The 22,481-nt window shown below is 39.3% G+C and overlaps 1 protein-coding gene and 1 pseudogene across 7 annotated transcripts in view; both read right to left on the minus strand.

Annotated features, from left to right (window-relative positions):
- The window catches only part of ACACA (acetyl-CoA carboxylase alpha), a 206,338-nt gene that overhangs the window by 106,950 nt on the left and 76,907 nt on the right, over positions 1-22,481 (minus strand). For 5 of the 7 annotated variants that reach the window (XR_002830099.1, XR_002830098.1, XM_023756841.1 and 2 more), the window contains exons 27-33: positions 22,022-22,135; positions 21,049-21,138; positions 18,881-18,999; positions 5,635-5,658; positions 2,795-2,938; positions 1,927-2,023; positions 651-758 (exon numbers count right to left, since the gene is read on the minus strand). Coding sequence is in view for 5 of the 7 variants with exons in the window: in XM_023756841.1 (XP_023612609.1) it covers positions 651-758; positions 1,927-2,023; positions 2,795-2,938; positions 5,635-5,658; positions 18,881-18,999; positions 21,049-21,138; positions 22,022-22,135 (696 nt within the window). In the remaining 2 variants the exon portion in view is untranslated. The remainder of the gene's footprint in view (positions 1-650; positions 759-1,926; positions 2,024-2,794; positions 2,939-5,634; positions 5,659-18,880; positions 19,000-21,048; positions 21,139-22,021; positions 22,136-22,481) is intronic. The other 2 variants (XM_023756842.1, XM_023756844.1) reach the window with 1 other exon arrangement.
- LOC111826736 lies at positions 11,568-11,677 on the minus strand (annotated as a pseudogene).

Raw genomic sequence — 22,481 nt, forward strand, 5'->3', positions numbered from 1 at the left:
AAACAGACCTTGGGGACTGACCAGATACCAATAAACACATAGATTGTGGTAGAGGAGCAGCATCATGCAATGGCAAGGAAAAAGAGGAAGTCAATGATTTCTGAATGACTGGTTACTTGGGTTTTTTGTTTTCGTTTTGTTTGGGGGGAGGAGGGAGCAGATGAGGGGTCAGAAGAGGTGAAGGAAAATGATGAAAATTTAGGTTTAAACTATGAAGTTTGATGTCAGTGCGAGATATATAAGTCATACAAAATTGAAAGGAGAATGGAAGTATAACTGATACCTTTAAGGGAGGGGATAAGAGGATACAGAAGAATCCTGAGGGGATTGTGGACATAGACATGTGGAAGTAAGCCACCAAAGGAAAATAGTCAGCAGGGGATTCAAAGTTCAAGACTGGAGCTCTGGGAAAGATTTAGGATCACACTTCCCTTCCTAAAACATTTTAAATAGTTGAGGTCTATATTTCTTGACATAAAAAGATATTCATTATCCCTTTGGAATTTTACCCCTAAAGGCAGAGAACTATGTGAAGGACATAGTCATCAACAGTGAGAGGCCTTACAAGCAGCAACTGATAAAAAGATGGGTATGATACCCAGCCAGCAGGAAAGGAGCCGTCACAGGTTTCCACCCAGCTGAGGGCTTACGTTTTGCTGGGTAAACTCTCTGAACATCGCTGCCAGCCTGTCATCCTCAATATCACAGTCAGTCTTGATAGCCACATTCAGAATGTGAATAGGTTCATCCCTGGGGACCTGTAACTCAAGAACACAAGACAAAGACATTAGGAGACTGGCTAATACAGAGGCAGAGAAAAATTATAGTACTTGGTAGAATGACTAAAAAAGAGATATACCCCACAGGACATTTTGATTTGCCCACTAGCACTATAAGCAAATTGAAACCACCACCCAACATCCACAATGGAGATTGAATGAAGTAAAACATCCAACTTTTAAAAGATAAGGCAGCAAAGGCATTAGCTAGAAGTGGCCCCACACCTTGACTTGACATGTCCTTGAAGATCAGTCTCAATTTTGTCACCAATAAAATGGGAATGAAACCAACTGCCACATCTCTTCACAGAAGGTGAAGAAAAATGAGTGAAAGAAGCCATCTGAACATATTCCCTCATAATACATTTCCTAACAATTTATCATACAGTAAAAGTGTCAAACCACAGAAAAACAACCTGGTAGGGAAAAACAACAACTTGTTTACTGAGAAATGAATAGAAGGGATTTAATAAAAGGACAAAGTTTTAAACAAAATGCGTATTATTCCTGCTATCTAAAGTCTACCATTCCCTGAAGATTATAATAGTACCACTGTGCAAATATCCAAGCCATTACTACATAAGAATTGAAGCAACCAAAGCTGAAGTTTTTGAAACAACATTCAGAGACCCAGAAGCAGCTACAATAGATACAGCCGAGCCTATTCCACAGTATGGATTCCAGGATTAATATGTTTTAGGTCAGAATTTATATTCTACAAATTTCCAAAAATACTTGATAAAGTATATAAAATTAAATAATAAATAGTAGGGTAAAAAGATGAATTCCTGCCCTGGCCAAGTTTTTCACAGTGGTTAGAGCATCAGCCCGTGGACCAAAGGGTCACAGGTTCAATTCCTGGTCAAGGGCATGTTCCTTGGTTGCAGGTTGGATCCCTAACCCCGGTCAGAGTGCAAACAGGAGGCAACCAATCGATGTGTTTCTCTCACATCAATGTTTTTCTCTTCCCTCCCTCCATTATCTCTAAAAAAGAAAAAAAAAATCAATGAAAAAAATATCCTCAAGTCAGAATTTTTAAAAAAGATGAATTCTTCCCTATAACACTCCAAAGTCAGAAAGACAGTATATACATAGTACAAGTCATGGATCTGAAGGAGCAAAGCAGTCTCCCAACGGGACAGTATACCTTGTCTTCATCGTATAGAGACGTGTGACCTGCCTCAGGGAATGTGGGGCTTTGGGGTGGGGAATCACAGAAGCAGCCCATCACTTCACCAAAGATCCTGAAAAATACCAGAGAAAAACACCCACCATGAAAATCCAAGTGGCAGAATATGAACGCTGCCACTGCCAGCTCAGTCTAAAAGAATAATCTACCCTACCCTGTGCTCAACAGTCAACTGAACGCAATCACGAGTGGCTAGGGGTGATATGCAAAATTTCACCAAGTGGCAGAAATTAGGGGGATGGATTGTTTCAACTTTAATAAAGCATATTTTTTTCTTTTTAATAAAGAATGAGCTAAAGCTTTTTGTTTTGCTTTTTTCATATGTAAGATATGAGCACTGCTGTCATCATCAGTCTTAAAGTAACAGAAAGAGCCTGGGACTGGAGCAGTGACAGACCAATGTAATTACCCCTCCCCCTAGGGTAATGCATCAGTATACATCAAGAGATAGATGCTGAATGCATTTAATCAAAAGATGTATCGTCTCTGGTGGGCTCACTCTAGTGTTGTGTTTAATTTCTCCTGACATTTCACTCATCACAGAGCAGACAGCTTCTTCTGCTAGCTCCTAAGGAAAAGATGGTTTTTGTTTGTTTCTTTTTTTCTGACCAGGCTCATATAACAACTAGAGGCTTGTAGAGTCTGAATAAGAGGTAGAAATGGAAGGACATATACCTCTCTGAGGGCATATACAGCAAGGGCTACATCTCCTTAGCTGGCTCATGGCTCTTCTGGGGACCTTTATTCATTTGGCAGAAATCTGAGACCCCCAAAACACAGACGCCCATCGCTCCTCTTGTACATACACAGCTCCACAATGTCTTACCTGACAAAATCTTCAAAAGTCCGAAAAGAGACCATTCCACCCATCCGCTGGCATGGTGGAGTGAACGAATTGTCCAACAGCACGTCGCTGACATTAGCTACATGAGTCATGCCACAGTGGTTGAGGTTGGAGGAGAAGGACATTCTAAATGGTAATTCAACCAAGCGTGTTAGACAAGGAGGGTAGGAGCAAGGGCTGGGAGAGTAACAATAGAGAAAAGGAGCTAGGAGAAAACTCAGAAATAGGGTCAGGTTGCAGAGCAGATTTGGTTTTTTACCCAGTATGGATAAGGCTGTCTTGCTATAGTCACATTAACCCTTTCATTTGAATTCCACCACCACCACCACCCCCTGCCCCCTGCCCCATGTATACAGACACACAAACTATATTTTTACCACTCCAAAATCTCTCCAAATAAAAATCTAAGGACTGTCAGGAATTTCATGGCAGTTTTAATACAATGACATCATGGCATGTCTGATGAATAAACAGCACATAGGGGTTAAAAACCATTCTGCATCTTCCCCTTCCCTAAAACATTTCCTATTTTAAAAGAAAGTAAGCAAGCCAAGTAAGTTGTAACTAGGCAACACTTAAGGCATTTTTCTCTAGTAACTGTAATAGATTAAGTATTCACAGATAGATATATGCATGTGCGACAACTCTAAGTCATTTGGAATGGTTTAGTAGATCATTATAAAAAACATTATTTACCATACAGAAACAAGTCACAGTCTATAAAAGGAACTTATAAAGTATTTACTTTTTTCTTTAATGGGCTGATAGACACAGCAGTCATAAGAATTATAGCTCCTCCCTTTTTGAAAAAGAGATATTTTCAACCCTAAACTGCAAAATTTCTATTTTATAGTCAGACATTTCTATACCAAGGTAAGCATACCTTCACTAAAAGCCCTTAATAAATCCCAGCAGGATATGAAAGGGCAGAGCATGGGTCTCACAGTATGTGTAAGCATGACAAACAAGTGCTAAATGGAGATGCTCGAAGAGAACTGAACTGATTTGTTCAATCTAAAAACATAATGAAGCTGTATATTCCTTGATGCACCTCAGCAGTATGCACTGATAAATAATACTGTAAAGTGTTTCTGAATGCCCAGTCAATCAGGGCAGCCTGTTAGGAAGGACCAAGCTGAAGGATGCCTCTAGGACTTGCCTGACATGTTACCGGCATACTGATCGGAAGCAAGTTCAGAGCAAGGCAATGGCACCTGACCTTCAGGGAGCTGCTCTAAAATCTCCTTAAGTGCACCACCTGCAGCATTGCAGGGGGAAGAGAGCCAGCAATGTGGACTTGAGATCTGGGTACATACTGTACTCTACTGAAAATTGTAATTATAAAAGGCAATGGAATTTTTTTATAGGATGGAAGTGCTGCTCACACAGACTACAGAGACTGACACTCCGGATTTTTATTCCCTTGGCAAATCATGACTATGAAGAAGGTACTTCGTCTTTGACAGTACTGGGGAATAGAAAGGCAGAGTGAGAGAGGAAACCATTGATACCATGAATGAAACAAACAAACAAACAAATGAAACACAGCAAGCAAGTCTTACACATGGTGCTCACTAGAAATTGGGATTCAGAGTTGTATGAACTCCGAAATGCTATCATCCTCTTTTCTAGGATCACCAAATATATTCACTAAAGGAGCAAGTTTGTGAGGCACTGTATCTTTTCTACCTGCCTGGTAGTGGACAGGAAAGATAAAAGAGTTCCAGATAACACTTAAAGGGAACTCCCTCTAAATAAGCTATCAGGCTGTGCTTGTGGCAAACATAGGGTTAAATATCATTTTTATTCAGCTGAACCCCATGGGAAATATCCACTATTCAGTTTCCCTTGGTACTATGTTCATGGGTCAGAACAGCTGAAGGCAAGCAGGAATGAACCAAGCCCACTCTCCAAGGGTAGGCAAGAGGACCAAACAAAAGCATTCCCTTTCTTCTCCCATCTAAATTGGATGCTAAAAGCTTTAACGAGTTTTGATTGCTTAATATTTAAAGGGAGAGGGACAAAATAAACATAAGCCTATAAATATTTCAATGTATAAGTGATCATGTACAAAGAGCTTGCCACCAACCTATTATTGCTTTAGCATTTTGTGGATTAAATTCCAATCAGAATTGCTTTCCTCTCAAACTTGCATTGTGTTGCCTTGCTTGGCTCAGAAGCAGGAGGAACTCAAAAGTACTAAAATATCACTGTGTTATATTGGCCTAGAAACCTCTTCCCAGGGCTATACACATCAAAACTTAAATATACTTTTCCAATGTGACTCTTATTATAGGTCTGAAATAAAACTTGACTTTCACATCATTATTATCATTTTAGAAAAAAAAAGCAAACAAATTTATAAAACATGAGATCAGCTATTTTTGAATTTGCATTCCTCTAAAACGAGAAGCAAATAAGAGAAACTCAAAATTGAAAAAATTAGGATAGTGGTAACCTTAAGGGGTTCTCCTATGAAAGCCCCAACTAGACATATAACTTAGAAAAAGAAAAAAAAGATGTTTATAGCAAAGATGAACATTGAGGAGACAACTCCCCTCTCATACAGTTGACAAGAGCTTTTCTATACTGAGGCTTTTCAAGTATTGCCTTTTGAATAGCTGAAGAAAAGCTGAAGACATGTTTTCCAAATAGAAAGAATAACTTAGCACATCTAAAGGGGAGCTCAGGATGGACTCCCCAGCAGAAGATAACATATTAGCTTGTCCAGTATAGGGCTATTTTTTCCCCTGATTTCACTATTCTAAGTTTACAGAAAGGGTGTTTTTAATTGTAAATGAAAAAAACTAAACATACGGTACCTGTTTAGCGTGGGGATGTTCCCTCTGTAATTAAACAACCACAGTTAGTTACTTATAGGTTAGTAAAAGCCATAATAAAAGAATTGTCAGAGCATATACACACCAGTCGTGAGGAGCTCCAATTTGGCAGCTCTGGCATTCAGCAGACATAAGTGCTCATTACCCTTCCACCTCCAGGGTGCCTCCAAAGAGGCATGCCTCCTGACCTACCTCACCAAGCAGCCGTTGATGGAAACGGTCGAATATATTTACCATGGTTTTTTTTTATAGCTCTATTACAAAAAAAAAATAATGCAGAGTAGTGATAAAACACGGGCTCATGAAAATTAATTTAAGTTATATGATATGGTATATTAAGCTTCAATATGAAATAGAATTCTTGACAAGATTCTTAGAGAATCTTCTTTCTTGTTCCTACTTTACTAAAAATGTAATAAGGAGGTCCAGAGAAGTTGATTCTATAGCCCCTCCTACATTAATTGCTTTTGAAGAATATGTTATGAACCTACAAACTCTCCTCCAAAGAAAAGGAGCCAATGAGTTACCAAGCTGCCTTTCAAGTCTCTTCCACCATCATCTTCCTCCCATAGATCTGGGTGGGACAGTGGTGGTAGGTGGTGGGTGGTGTTAGGTGCTGGGTGTTGGTGATGGATGGTGGTGGTGGATAGTGGTGGGTGGTGGTGACAGAGGTTGGAAAGGAGGGTACTTTGTAGTTCAGGGGCTTTAAGGAAGTAAAAATCAAGTAGGATTATAATGATAAATAATTCTATGGCTGGCCCTGGCCAGCTTGGCTCAGTGGATAGAGCGTCAGCCTGCGGACTGAAGGGTCCTGGGTTCGATTCCGGCCGAGGGCACATGCCTGGGTTGTGGGCTCGGTCCCCAGTGGGGGGCATGCAGGAGGCAGCCGATTGGTGATTCTCTCTCACCATTGATATTTCTATCCCTCTCTCCTTCTCCCTTCCTCTCTGAAATCAATAAAGAAATATATTTTTAAAAAAAATAATAATAATTCTATGGCTAGCGGGATATAATATGTAAAAATTAACACTTTTTAAATTATCATTTATATATTTTGTTTAGAGTAATAATGACTTTTTAAAATTGCTGTAAGCTTAAAAACTCTAGGCCTCTCATAAATAAAACCTTACCTAAATTTGGCTAACCTTAATTTTTCCCAATAAAGAATGTGCCAAAATCATGAAAGAAAGACTAGGGTAATTATGGAAACTGCAAAGCAAGTCTCTTATTTTCTCTTTGGTCTTTGCTACCAAATCTTTTTGTTTCTTAAAATGATGTCAGGCATTTCCTCAACATAAAGAGAAAAACCCCCACACCAACTAAAACCTCTTATTTCCAATGTTAAAAGGGCAAAGTTATACTTACCACCCACAATTTAGGAGGACTGTAAGGGGGTTGATTGGTTGATATCTTAACCTTCTAACATTCTTTTATCAGCATTTAATCATTTTTGGGGTTTTCTGGCACACAGAGGACTTAATGGACAGAACGTAGTGGGTGGTGCTGATGATATGTGGGAAGGAGGAGAGAGGGAGGAAAATGATGCACTTTCCATGGCATTGAAAGGAGCAGAACAGACTGAGCTGGCCACATAAATAAAAAGCTGTGACATATCACTGCACACAAACTGTATACCTCATGTGATTTGTGAGTAGCAATGCTCTCTGCATCAAACCTGTATCACAGAGTGAATTCCTACGATAGCAAGAGCAACCTCTGAGTGCAAAAACCTGCACCTTTGCTGTGTGGATTCTTTGAGCCTCTCACTCAGGGGAATGGGTTTCATTTTACAAGACACCCTTAGTTATAATGCACTGGGCCCTCAACAACAAACATGAAGTATGCATAGGTTCTAGAGCAGAGGGAGGTAAAACTAAGAAAACTAAATGTAGACACTAATGAGAACATAGAAAAGTCTCCCTTTTAAGATATAAAGGATTCTAAAGAAAGGAGTCACCTGTACAGTCCCTTCCCATGAACCTCACTCAGGTCAGAGAGAAGGGCCCTACAACCAAAGCAATCTCAGGCTCCATCTATCCAGGTTTCTGGAATTTAGAAACCAGTATAATCTCTCTCAACTGTTAACCAGTTTCTTAAACCAATAAAATGGTCTCACTGCTTCTGTAGCTGCACTTTAATCCCTAAGGGAATTTTCACAGGACAACGGCCAAGTTTTCAGCAGAAAAGGGCCTGAATTGAAAACACCACCACCAACAAAAAGCCAGTCCTTCTCCATAGCAATTCTCACGCTCTCATAGGGAGCCCCCTGCTGCTTTGTTATATAAATTGTGTACCATCTACACAGTATGGGGTATGAACAAAACTCCCAACATCTCCAGTTTTTAAAGGAATGGCATCAGATCAATCATGTAAGAGGTAAGTTTAGAGGCAGCTTTTCCTTTTTGGTACAATAAGAATCTGTGCAGCTGGAGAGAAGGAAGGATAAATTCTCTATTACAAGGTAAATACTTAGCCATATCCATATGATCATTTACGTATTTTGTTACCCTATCAGGGGCTATTTGATCAATTTAAGAATATGACCAATGTGGCATACTGTACAGTACTGTGATACACTAGGAAGCTAGATGCATCGTCTGCACAAAAACAATCAAGGAAGAGAGTGTATGAGTCAACTCTTCCACTTATGTAGCTAAAAATATAAAATAAAATCTACCACATTCACTGCATACCCATGATGCAAAAATAATCTAATTGCTCAATCTCTGATAGGCAATCAACTGCATTTTCAAATACATGGGATATAAATTCACCTCTCATAAGACATTTGCTGTTTAGGCTATTCACTTATGATGAATCTTCATTCACAATGTTTTGATAACTATTAGAATCATTTTCCTTCCAGTAGAACAGCTCCATTTTATAGATGTGATAACTGAGAAACCAAAGGGGATGCATTCTAAGGACACTGTTCAGTAGGCTTGTCATAAACCAGAATCTAAACCGGGCAATTTCTCATCTCAGTTTCCGAGGCTAGCATTCCACATCAATATAGAATAAATTTAAAGAAGGACAAGAGAAATCCGTTGAATTCTGAGGTTCTTGGCATTAAGTCACCTCTGATTTTATTGATCTGTCTGCCTAGAATGGCTGGAGAGCCTGCTTCAATATGAATGCAAAGTCAGAGTTGCTGCCTGCTAGCTGAACCCTCTTTATTTAAGGAACACTGACTTCTCTGGCAGTCACAAGTTCTCTGAGCCTTTTGCCATCCCTTCCAGCTGAATTTCATTTTGCTTGATTCTAGCTGGCCCTGCATAAATTTCTTATCATATAAAAATGCTCCTGATTCTTCTGCCTTCTAACATGAAGGTGGGGAGGAAGACCCTATATGAAAATGATGGGGATGCATGCAAACAAGCAGTGGTTACATCAAGCTGTGACTGAGAGCCATATAGGGCAAATCTTTTGAAATCAGGCAGCAAAGCAGAATCAGAAGAGGTCGGCTGAATAACCTACTAGCAGTTGCTAACAGCAGTGCCATAGGAGAAAGAGCAATTTGACTGGCTGTGACCAGTGGTGGTCTCCTTGCGTGACTATATTTCTGCAGGAGAATCCAAATCAAGAGCTTTAAAACACATCTGAACCATGTATTTCAATTGGCATCTCCCCACCACCCCCTCGCAGTTCAGATGCCCTGATTCCAATGTAGAGCTTTAGTTTACAATAAAATGATCATTGATTCATTCATTTGCAGCCTCTTTAAAGCCCTTCTTTGCTCTGCTGGAAGATTTTGCTCTTTCTGAAACAAGTATGCCAACAGAGCTGCAGCGTATTACTGCTGCCTGCTGTATAATTAGCTACAAACCCACTGCACAAAACTATAGGGATTTACAGGTGCCCTGGATTCTGCTTTTCTTTCCCCCTGGAATCGGCTAGTCTTCCTTGACAAGAAGGGACCTTGGGCTACTCTAATGATATATTGAGAGTTTTAAACTCAACTCTCCAATCTTACAAGTCTAGAGTGCCAAAATAACACAGCAGAGACCAGCAGCTGAGCCATGGATACAGGAAAGCACTTTGGTAAGCACTTAAACCTGCTGAGCATCTTCTCTTCTCCCAGACGCTTGCATCTTATCAGCACACTACCCTGAATGAAGCAAGCACTGTAAGATTTTATTTATTTATAGCTCATTCTGTCCTGCTAACGACAACCCAGTGCTCATGCTGCTTTAAAAAAAATGCTACAAGTTGGGTGATTTTGGAGTGTCTCAATATGATCCAAAGAAGGACTTAATCTCTGGGTGTCAAGGATTATCAGAATTCTTGAAAATGGCAGCAGTCTCTGCAGATTAGTCACACGGAAGGCTTCTGATTCCTGAACTTCCTCACAACCGTCTTCATAAAAACAAGGTCCAGAGGCCACTCACTGACAGCTAAACATTGAAGGTGCCAAGCAGCCTACTAGTAAACTTAGTCATGACTAAAACATGTGCTCTCAGGTGAAAACACAGCCGAACTCTTCTGGATGTGAGACATGAAAAAAAGGAAAGTGCTTGAATTAAAACATTATAATAAAGAAGGCCAAATTCACAAGGAGCAAATAACAGAGAAGGTACAATACAACTTGACGTAACTAAAGCATGGATTTCCACCTAAGAAATAGGTGGAAATAAACACCAATAGGTCCTCCCCCATTACATATGTATAGAAACATATAAAATATACTTTTTTTTTGGTATAGCAAAGTTGGAAATTTATTAAAGAACAAATACAGACTCCCATGTAGGGAGGGGGAAGAGTCCCACAGAACGGACTCGCACATGGGAAGAGGGAAAGGGTCCCCATAAAATATACTTTCATCTCCTGCATCAATTTGATGATTATTTGAATTACAGATAAAGTTTTTAAAAAATGAACTATGTTTGTTAATGTGTATTATTCATGAAAATCATTTGGAGTTATAAATTCTAAACTCCCAGACTGTCATAATATGTACAGCCATATGCATAGCCACAGAGTTTATGGGATAATGTACTTTACATATGTATGTATAAATATAGCCATATTTTAGAAGATCAAATACATAGGCTGACTAAACAACTTATCTGTTTCCAGATTACTCACAGTAATTTAATATGCCCAAAGCTAAGTGAAATCCTGAATGTCAAATGATTCAATGAATTGTCCAAAGTAAAAACATTCAGGACGCTGATTTAGTGTAACAAGCTTCTCCATCACTAATCTAGTGAGTGATAAACTCGGGTTTCAGAATGGGGGAAAAAGACAAACACACACACCTCAGGCTCTAAACCAAGCCTAACTGGAGAAGAAGGAGAAAAAGAAATGCTTAATAATATAGTCTGAGCTCTGGGATTAATCCATGTAAAACACTGGTGGAACTCACCAAAGAGCTGGGCTGATGGAATCTTAGGCAAGAGAATCAAGTCCTGAAAGTCTGGGTAATAATAAAATATTCTCTTAGTACAGAGCAGCAGCCGTCCAGACTATTCCTGCACCAAGAAAATGACTGAAGAAACTCATTCACTTCTCTACAAACCATTTGCTAAGTGGTTACAAGTCATTGTTAAAAAAAGAAAAAAGCAAAAAAATCCCCTCCCCTCAAAAAAATTCATATACAGTAGGACATAGCCTTTAAATGCTAAGAAGATAAAGAAAGAAAAACACACACATGCCACATGTGTATAGGTTTCCTATTGTGCTTAAGTCAGGAAAATCTCTACAGCTGCTGCTATTCAAGTGAAGGAAGTTTAAGAAGAAAAGGGTTATATTTATACCAGGAGCTTCCCTGAGTGAAGCTCTAATAACTGGATCCTCTAGTCTAGTGAATAAGACATGGGAATATCAAATAAATTGCAACTATAGTTCCCAGAAAAAAACTTGGGAGTCTTGGGTAGAAAATCAAGAAGAAGATAACATACCTTGACTGAAGCCTATCTGGCAAGAAAGATGCAAAAAGTCATTGAGATTATCCATAGTTTTCAATTAGCAATAATTGCTCTTTGGATAAACTTCATTGGCTATGATACTGCCACTGCACAAAGCTTGAGACTAGAAATAAACTGTTTAGTCATCTGCTCCTTTTTTAAAAAAAATATTGAGAGCGGTATTAGAAAAAAACAGTCAAATTATACTGAAACACAGAGTAACTAAATGTTAAGAAAAAGTTTCAGTCAATCAAAATGAATAAGTGCGAGAGATCTATTGTGCAACATTGTACCTACAGTCAATATTGTGCACTCAAAATTTTGTTATGAGAGAATATCTCATGTTGAGTTCTTTCCACAGTAAAATAAAAAAAAAATTCAAAGTTTTAAAAACATTTCAAGCAATACAAAGCCCTATAATGAATTTAAGCAAAAAAAGGATCAAACATGTTGGCTACCCAATAACTGCATAAGTGTACTAAAAAAAAAAGGGGGGGGGGGTGTCTTCTTCCTTCCTAGAGGCTGCTCTGCTTTTTTGCAATGGAAATCACTTGTGTTTTGCCTACTTCCTTTAAAATCAAAAGGTGTTCTAATGGGACAGGGGTCTTCAACCCAAACAGTATCAAAGACATTTTCCTGAAAAAAAATACTCTGCTGTTGTCAGTTTGCAGACAGAAAGCCATGTTTCATCCCAACCCATGAGGGCTAAATCACTAGTCAAAAACAAACAGCAGGAACGGAATTTCACCAGGTGACCTTAAACACAACAGGAGACTGCAGTTTTGTGTTGATAATACACCTCAGAAAGATAGTCACTTCTAAGGACTTGCTGTACACATTTAGTCTAATTCAACTAAATGAATGACTAGGAAGTGAAGACCAAGTGCCATTGAAGAAAATGCAAAAATTGGTTAAAGAATATATCTATTTCCTTCCCCAAGAATTTTTGGTTTGTCAAGCCCAATTGGGAAAAATATTATAAACTTCTGTTTTGCATTGATAAGTAAAATATGAATATTCATATGCCTAGTCTCTGTTCTCATTGAATATTTTTTTAAAACATGCATTAAATGTCATAGAAGGATATCTATATCAGATGTGGATAACTCCTGTAACTACTAAGAACAAGCAACATAAAAATAAAAGGTTGTGCCAGTCGATGTCTTTCTCTCACCTCTCTCTCTCTCTTTCCTCCCCTCTTCTCCCTCCCAGTAAAAGCAAATTTTTAACTCCATGTTAAGCATGTACTAATCTGAAGTAAACATGAACTCTTTCATCCCCATGACTTGAGCATTTAAAAAAACATATATACTATACCCATGTTGATAGTAGCATTATTCACAACAGCCAAAAGGTGGAAGCAACCCAAGTGTCCATTAACTAATGAATGGATAAACAAAATGAGGTCTACACACACAATAGAATATTATTCAGATTTAAAAAGGAAGGCAATCCTATCACATGCTTCAATAATGAGGAACCTTGAGGACATTATGCTAAGCTACACAGGATAGGACAGACACTATATTCAATTTATATGAGGTACCTGGACCAATTTCATAGTGACAGTATCTAGAATGGTGGTGGGCAGGGGCTGAAGAGTGAGGGATGGGGAGTTACTGTTTCATGGACACAAATTTCAGTCCTGCAAATGAAAAAGTTCTGGAGCTGGGTAATGGTCACACATTTACATTTAATTTAATTTTTACATTAAAATATGATTGAAATGGTAAAATTTATATGTACATTTTACCACAATTAAAAAATGTGTATAGCCAGTCAGAGAAAGACAAATACTGTACGATCTCACTACTATGTGGAGTCTAAGGAATAAATAAACTGATGAACAAAATGAAAAAAAAAAAGTTGTGGGGGTTTGTAATTCCTCCAAGAGGTACTGTTATTAACATAAAATGAGAACTTAGTATGACAGTCCTAATTAATTTCTGGATAAGTGTTGAGCTATCCATGTGGCTAGAAAACTTGAAATATGGGTAGCCTGTATCAAAAAATGCAAAATGCTGTAAGTATAAAGTATACATAAATATCAGACTTAGTATGAAGAATGAAAGATATCTCTTTAATAATTTTTTATTACTTATTGAAATAGTATTTTGAATATAACGGGTTAAGTAAAATGTTGTTAAAAGTAATTTTATCTGTTTCTTAGTACCCTTTTAAATGTGGCCAATAAAAAATTTAAAATTACATATGTGGTTTGCATTATATAGTAACCACTCCTTATCTGCAGTTTCATTTTCTGTGGTTTCAGTTGCCCATGGTCAACCAAGGTCTGAAAATAATAAATGAAAAATTTCAGAAATAAACAATTCCTAAGTTTTGAATTGTATGGCATTCTGAGTACCTTCCTTCATCTCATCATCACAAGAAGGGTGAGTAGAGCACAGTTAAGATATTTTGAGAGAAAGACTATATTCACATAACTTTTATTACAGTATCTATATATATAAAAGCCAAGCGACCAGAACGACCAGTCGCTGTGACTCGCACTGTGGCTGGCCAATCGGCCCGATTGGGGACAGGGCCAGCCAGCCAACCTCCCGTGGCCCCTCCTCCCGCTGGCTGGCCCAGCCCCAATCGGCCCCCATCAGCCCCAATTGGGGTGGGCTGGCCGGACCCCACCCGTGCACAAATTCATGCACCCAGCCTCTAGTGTTACTAAAACTGTTCTATTTTATTATTAGTTATTGTTAACCTCTTCTGTGCCTAAATGAGGAATTAAACTTTATCATAAGTATGTATAGGAAAAAACAGTATATATACAATAGGGTTCGGTACTATCTGTGGTTTTAGGCATCCACTGGGGGTCTTGGAATGTATCCTCCATAGATTAGGCAATTACTGTATTTCTGTTGGACAGTACTGGTCTAGCAGTAGTGATTCTCAATCTCAGTTTTTCATCATAATTATCAAAACTTTTCCAAAAAGTGGTACCCCTGGACTCTGTTTCAAAATGAATCAGAATTGTGGGAGTCAGGACCCCAATATATATTTATAACACTTCCTAGATAATTCTGAGAATCTTTAACTTAGAGGTTAGTGGACATAGTTGTGTCCTTGAGCCTTATAGGACTGAAGTGGAATGGACACTGGTAAATAGTCTCCAGTAACTTATTTCTGTAGAATAAGAAACGTGTTTACTACCTGCTTGCTTAAAATAGAACAGAATAGAAAAGAATAACAGTACTAGAGTTATAAAAAAAAGTTGAAACTTGGCTCAAAACTAAGAGACCCTAGAATTCTTTTGTAAGGTAAGCAGGCCCATTATATAATAAAGAATTTGACTGGCCTTTATCCCTGGTTCCTGAAAGAGAGGCTAAATCCTGGGAATTTCTCAAGTAATAGAACTGTCTTTATTATTCAAGAACCCCTTGGATCACACCTGAATTTATGCTGAGAGATAAAATAACTCAGGACAGGGGCTGCTCACTAGAAAGACCAACCATGTGATCAGAGGTGTGCCTGCTGTACCTCTGTAAAAGGGAGAGGGGCTGTAGGTTGAGTTTAATCATGTGGCCTATGATTCAATCAATCATGCTATTGTAATGAAACCCTGATAAAAATTCTGGACACTGAAACTCAGTGGAACTTCTTGGTTGGTGAACACATTGATGTGATGGGAGGATGACATGCACAGGGAAAGAAAACAGAGCAGCTCTGTGTCCAGGACCCACCCAGATCTTACACAACATGTCTCTTCATTTGGCTGATCCTGACCTGTATCCTTTATAATAAAACTAGAGGCCCGATGCACAAAATTCGTGCAAGAGTAGGCCTTCCTGCCCTAGCTGGTTTGGCTCAGTGGATAGAGCGTTGGCCTGCGGATTGAAGGGTCCCAGGTTCGATTCAGGCCAAGGGCACATGCCTGGGTTGCGGGCTCGATCCCCAGTGGGGGACCTGCTGGAGGCAGCCAATCAATGATTCTCATCATTGATGTTTCTCTCTCTCTCTACCCTTCTCCCTTTCTCTCTGAAATCAATAAAGAAATATATTTTTAAAAAAAGAGTAGGCCTTTCCTTCCCCGGCTGCTGGCACTGGCTTCCCTCCGGCACCCGGGACCCAAGCTTCCCTCCCAACTGCCGGTTGGTTGCAGCCGCAGTAGCTTTCCTCGGCCCTCGCAGCCCCGGCTTCGTCCAGAAGGTCGTCCGGAAGGACATCTGGTGTAATTAGCATATTATGCTTTTATTATTATTACTAGAAGCCCGGTGCACAAAAATTTGTGCATGCGGTGGGGTCCCTCAACCCGGCCTGCGCCCATTTGCAGTCCAGGACCCCTTGGGGGATGTCCACCTGTCGACTTAGGCCCACTCCCCGGGGGATCAGGCCTAAGCTTGCAGTCAGACATCCTTCTGGCAGCCAGGGAGCCCTCGGGGGATGTCCGACTAAAGGCTTAGGCCCCCAAGGGAGCTGTGATGAGGAAGCTGGGGTGACAGAGGAGCCACGCTGTCCCACCCCGCCACCCTGGGTCAGGTCGCACACGGGACACCCGGGCGGACCGGCGGATCGCTGCTGCCCCACCCGGCCGCCCCGGGTCGGGTCTCACACGGGACGCCCGCCGCCCTGGGTCGCAGATAACAGACCCGGGTGGCGGCAGGGCAGGCGGGATGGTGCTGTCCCGCCCCACCGCCCCGGGTGGCAAATAGCAGGCCCGGATGGCGGCGGGGCAGGAGGGATGGCGCTGACCCGCCCTGCCTGCAGTATGCAAATTAGCCGTCATCTTTGTTGGCAGTTAATTTGCATATCGCGCTGATTAGCCAATGGGAGGTGTAGCAAAGGTACGGTCAATTACCATGTTTGTCTATTAGCTAGGATAGAAGATAGTGATCATAAGCATAGTGCTTTCTTGAATTCTATCAAATAAGTTGTTATAGTGAATTGTTGAACCTGAGCGGATCATAGGAGCCCCCAAATTTGTAGCCAGTTGGTCAAAAAATACAGTGGCCCCATCTGAAGTAGAAGCAGTTTTGTGGAGAACTAAGCGCTTAACTTGTGGCATCTGCTCTAACCAGAGGTGCTCAGTGTCACAACTGAATTGCCACTTGGTGTCAGAATAACGTCACAATTCCAAACTGTAACAAAAACATTTGTAAGAAAATACAGAATCTTCTAAAACAAAATTCAAGTTGTAATAATTGCACAAATTATACTCCCAATGGAATATAGCATTGTGATTTAATCAGATAATACATTTTATATTCCTAAACTAATAGGGACTTTAGATCTAAAAAAGTATTAATGTAATTTTTACATTTTTCTGGTTGTCAGGAGATTATTTTATCTTTCCTCCTGAATTTGCCCTTATCTTTATTTACCTTTAAATCTATACCAGTCATATTGATAATAATAATCTAGCAGTGTATAATTTTATATTCATACAACCAAGGAAGACTTCTGAGAGACCACACAGAATCACAGTCTGCCCAAGTCTGCTCTTTATCCATGGGGGGGTGTATACCTGAGATGTTGGGAGGGACAAGTATACAAGTTTTGAAACCATATCAGAAATAATCAAGATTCACACCCTCAAGACAGAAAGGTGAATAAGATTTCTTAACAGTTAAGAAGCATTTCTCTCTTTTTCCAGTCGACTATCCCTCACCAAACTGGACACACATCCGCAAATAAAAAAGTAGGACAGGGAGAGCAATTCAGAAAGACAAGGGGAGCGATGAGGAGAGAAGGAAATCACAAGCAGCTCTGCAGCCTGACTACAAATCACTGCCCAGAGGGAAGAGGTGTAGAAAGCAGGAAGAAAAGGAGAATGTCCTGAGAATTGCAAAGAGCATTAAGTACAGCTTGTAGTTCTCCACAATTATTCAAGGAATGCAGGAAAAGAAAGACGACTGAGAGCTGAGCCCATGTGTGCCATGAGTACTTCGCCGCTCGCTGAAGGACAACCATTTGTTTCTAGAAAATGAGATTCTGAAACCCATGGAGGCAAAAATGTACCTAGAGGTGCTTGCAAAATCAAGGACATATACTTTTCTCTGCCAGCCATAAGGTATTTTTGAGGTAGAAAAGTAAAAGGATCTTCTGAGACAAAGAAGAGAAGTACTTTTTCTGAAGATGCCTCTCTGCTCATCTGCTGACCTCTGCTGGATCGACAGTGGCATCCAGTGGCCAAAAGTCTCAGCACAGACTCCTTTGTCTCTAGGAAGGGTTTCTACTGCTTTGGGTGAAGTGGCAATTCAGAACAAAGCTATTTCTGGTGTGTATAACTAAGGATCCCCAAAGACACAGCACTTTGTAATATAAAGTGAAGAACCAAAGGCTATAAAGAAGAAATGGAGGGGAGCAGCTTAAGATTGCTGTGGTATATTTATATTTCCTGTGGTATTACTAAAAAGAATGAAAATACAAAAAGGGATGAACATATGTGTGGGTGGAATTCCTAGGTTTTCTGTGCCTCAGAATAGTTTAAAAATAAATGAGCATACAAGATAAAGTGTTTTCACTTTAAAACCAAAGCAATACTGAAACAAATTTCCATATGTACATTTAATTTTTTTAAGGGCTTAGGAAGGGGATATCATGGAATTAGTATGACTTGTTAAGTAATTTACTTGAATTTCAGCTTGCTTCTGGAGTGTGATTTTTAAAAACTGATTGCATGTCAATTGCTATGAATTCAGGTGTCTGTTTTTAGGGAGATCATGAAATTGGCTTAGGTATCACCTTAGCCCATAGCAAACTATTGAAAGGAAAAGCATTCCACCCAAGATATTTTCATGTTCCAAGTGTTCACTTAAACTGCTAAAAAAGTGATTTTCTGGCAAAGTTCCAGCAAGTTAACTGCTAGGAAATTCTTTCCTCAGTGACACAATATAAGCAAAAATGAATGAAGTTATCCTAAACTTTTATCTTAATTAGACTATACATTATCTCTCCAAGTCAAAGGTGAGAAAAAAAAAGAAGTGGGCAGAAGAGGCTCTCATCTCCTGGTTTAAATTTGTTCATTTTCTGCTCTGTATTTCTAGCTTTTAAAAATATGGAATTGCCCTAACCGGTTTGGCTCATTGGATAGAGTGTCAGCCTGCAGACTCAGGGTCCCAGGTTCAATTCCAGTCAAGGGCATGTACCTTGGTTGTGGGCACATCCCCAGTAGGAGGCGTGCAGGAGGCAGCTGATCGATGTTTCTCTCTCATCTATGTTTCTAACTCTCTATCCCTCTCCCTTCCTCTCTATAAAAAATCAATAAAATAGATTTAAAAAAAAATATGGAATTGTCATACACATTACTCCCCTTAACTCTCCTGATGGAGTGCTGGCTGGCTCAGGTGCACATAACAGCTCAAACTCACCTGTTTGGATGAGATGTGGGCAACATGAACTGGAATTCCACCACGCAGGTGTTATCCTTAAGCTGGCGGTGTTGTACGCTGTTAAGTTCATAGGCAATATAAGCCCTTCGAACATACACCTGGTTAAAAAGTAAGCCTCAGTAAATACACTTTAAAATCAGAAGGTAAGAGATGGTTAGCCCAGAAAAGAGACAGTCTTGAAAGAGGTATCTGAGACAGAAGGTGGTCTATCGTGACAGAATTCTCAAGGCTCCATATAAAAATACCCTGCCTTAACTAATAAAGCTGGAATCTTAAAACTACACCCATGACTATAAATAGAAACAAAACTATCCTGACTCTACTGGATACCTCTAGGTGTGCCGTAAACCTTTCACATTAACCTAAAGTCAGGAGAAGGTTTGCTCTTCAGCAAACCAGAGCATATACAACCACAACTATTACTTCATTACGCATAATCATTTCAACAGAAGATAAACACAAGCATGAGAAAAATGAGAGTTGCTGATTCTGGGCCACATGAGGAGTGAAGATAGAAAAACTTGTAGTATAGTCCAACCTTTTTACTATCCTGTACATTATTTTGTTCAGTTTTCATTTAAAAATCATTTTTAGCCCTAACCAGTTTGGCTCAGTGGATAGAGCATCAGCCTGCGGACTCAAGGGTCCCAGGTTCGATTCCCGCCAAGGGCGTGTACCTTGGTTGTGGGCACATCCCCAGTAGGAGGTGTGCAAGAGGCAGCGATCAATGTTTCTCTCACATCGATGTTTCTAGCTCTCTATCCCTCTCCCTTCCTCTCTGTAAAAAATCAATAAAATATATTTTAAAAAAATAAAAAATAAAATAAAAATCATTTTTAGATTATTTACATCACCCAAACACTAGGCAAAAGCATAAGGCATAATTTGATATATAACATCTCAAACACACTACTTGACTCAAGAGTTAAGAGAAATAGCAACAGGCTTCATCTCAGCCAAAAACCATCAGTCCAACCTCGGGCACTTCAGACCATTTGCCACGCACAGGAAATGCTACATAGAATTCTATCAGCATGTGAGATATATAAGGAGGCTTCTCATTAAATGGCATGGAAGTACTATAAAACACTTAGATATTTTTAAGATTTGGTATTTACTGATACATTACATGCTACCCACAGAATACAATAGCGTAACTCAAAAGAGCTCACAACAGACTGGTAGTGATGTCACATTACATAAGATCATCTAAAACACCCCTTTTCCTCATCTTCAAAAAACACCCACTTGGCAATTTTACAGCAGTATTCAGGGCCTGCAATTTTTATGTTTAATGAGGTAGTGAGCTGTAGTGGAAACAGAAAAGTCTGTGAGTCAGATTCAAATGCAAACTCTTCTACTTATCTCTGTGAATTTAGACAAGTCACTTAACCTCTCAGAGTCTCACTTTCTTTTTCATGAAATAATTGTAGGACTAAGTGAGAAAAATAAAGCACCTAAAATACAGTTCATTAAATGTTATTACTTTTTTTTTCTCATGATGAAATACTTCACAAGAACTGCTTGATAATTCAAGATATAACTAAAATCCATTTTATTTGGCCTAAATCACAAAATGGTACATGTTTTGATCGACCATATACATTTTTTCACTTATTGTGTTATAGGGAATCCTAATTCATTATGACATGAGAGAATCAAATATATCTAAGAAGTAGAAACTATAAAAAATGCTGGCAGCTATTTTCCTGTGACTAGGGCCTAGAACAGCCGTGGGCAAACTATGGCCCGCGGGCCGGATCCGGCCCATTTGAAATGAATAAAACTGAAAAAAAAAAAGACCGTACCCTTTTATGTAATGATGTTTACTTTAAATTTATATTAGTCCACACAAACACTCCATCCATGCTTTTGTTCCGGCCCTCCGGTCCAGTTTAAGAACCCACTGTGGCCCTCGAGTCAAAAAGTTTGCCCACCCCTGGCCTAGAAGCTGGTGATTAGTTCAGCTGAAACACTTGGGTCAAGGAAGACCATAGTTCAGCATTAGTTTCAGGGGAAACGAAGACTCTACTCTTAAGAACTAACCTTAGGCCAAAGAAAAAGAACTGATACGATAGCCAAATAGAAGAGTTCAACCAGAAACCAAGAAAAAGGTTATGTCATGTTATGTTACTAAGAAAACTTACCTCCAGAGCTGCCATCCGCACCACCTGGTTGCTGTGGTAGAAGAAGTTTGGTAGGACATCAAAAATAGATGTTTCAGATAAGATGAGTTTCTGGAAGGTACAAAGACAAACTTAAATCATTACAACCAAAAGAGAACAATTTCAATGGACATATTTAGCATTTGAAGCGTTTTAGTGAAACTTAAGGTTTTTGTCTATGAATGTCATGTGATCACAGCTTCCTCAAACTACAAAATGGGGACATAATAGTACCTATGTTCACAGGCTGTTGTGAACATTCAAAGAGTTAATAATTCTTAGAATGCATCAATAATGCATTAATTATATGCTAATGTAAGTGTTTATGACTATTATTACCCTTTCTGACATATATCTGTACTCAATTTCTTAAATATTGTCTCAATACTCCACTATGGTAAACCATAGATTTGAACTCCATCTGAAGTCCTCTATTTCAACTATGAACCAAATAAACAAAAACATCCTTCTTCCCTCTCTAGGTTCCCCAGAAGGAAATCTGACAAAAAGCCTGAAGGTTCCCTTGGCTAGATATAACAATATTATCCCTACGTACAGATAGACAAATGAAAAGTCATTCCTGAAAAAAATGTTGTTTAAAAAATAACAGTCAAGATCCTTGCAACTAGTAAAATTAGCCAGTACTTTTTTTATAAAATTGGCTCTATATAAAGCTTAACAGTAAGCATGAAAATAAAATAAAAGCACAAGAGGTAGTAGACTTCAATAGGACACTTCTATCAAGGCAAGTCTATTTGATTTTTAAGCTAAGCCACAATTCTAACAGTATTTTTAATGAAAAAAAATTCATAAGTATAAATCATTTTAGAAAGTTAAGGTATAAAACTTCATTGCATGAAAAATCAAAATTGATTGATTGATTACTCAATTAAACTATGCTTGGAGTAAAGGGAACAAAAGCGCAGAGAGGTGTAGAAAAGGGCTATAAGTATACCTGCAGGTTCTCAATGCAAAACTGATGTCCGTACATGTCAATAGCTGATAGGAAGATAGACTCTACTTGGTTATGGCGAAGCTCATATGATGGCAAATGGGAGGCAATAAGAACCTAGAGTGAGAGCAAAATAAGAGGCATAAATTCCTGAGGGAGTGATTATTCTAGGCTCCTATTAGGCAGCTCTGATACAAAAGCAATAAATATAAATCTCTAAGTGCAGGCATCAAAGATAAAACAGAGACCAAGTGAAACAACTTCTAGGTCCTGTAACATAAAGCCAATGCCACCAAATACTGCATCTCAGTTGACTCTCACCATGATTTGCGTTGTGGGCAATTTCCCATGGGGGGAAGGGGGAAGAGAGAGAAAACAGCTTCAATCAAGTTCCATCAGTGCATGTGATTTACCATTGCAAAGCCGCTAGTCCTCGGGACTGCTTGACTAGCTGTTAATTGGG

This window comes from Myotis lucifugus, unplaced genomic scaffold (genome assembly GCF_000147115.1).
Source record: "Myotis lucifugus unplaced genomic scaffold, Myoluc2.0 scaffold_99, whole genome shotgun sequence".
NCBI classification, from domain to species: domain Eukaryota; kingdom Metazoa; phylum Chordata; class Mammalia; order Chiroptera; family Vespertilionidae; genus Myotis; species Myotis lucifugus.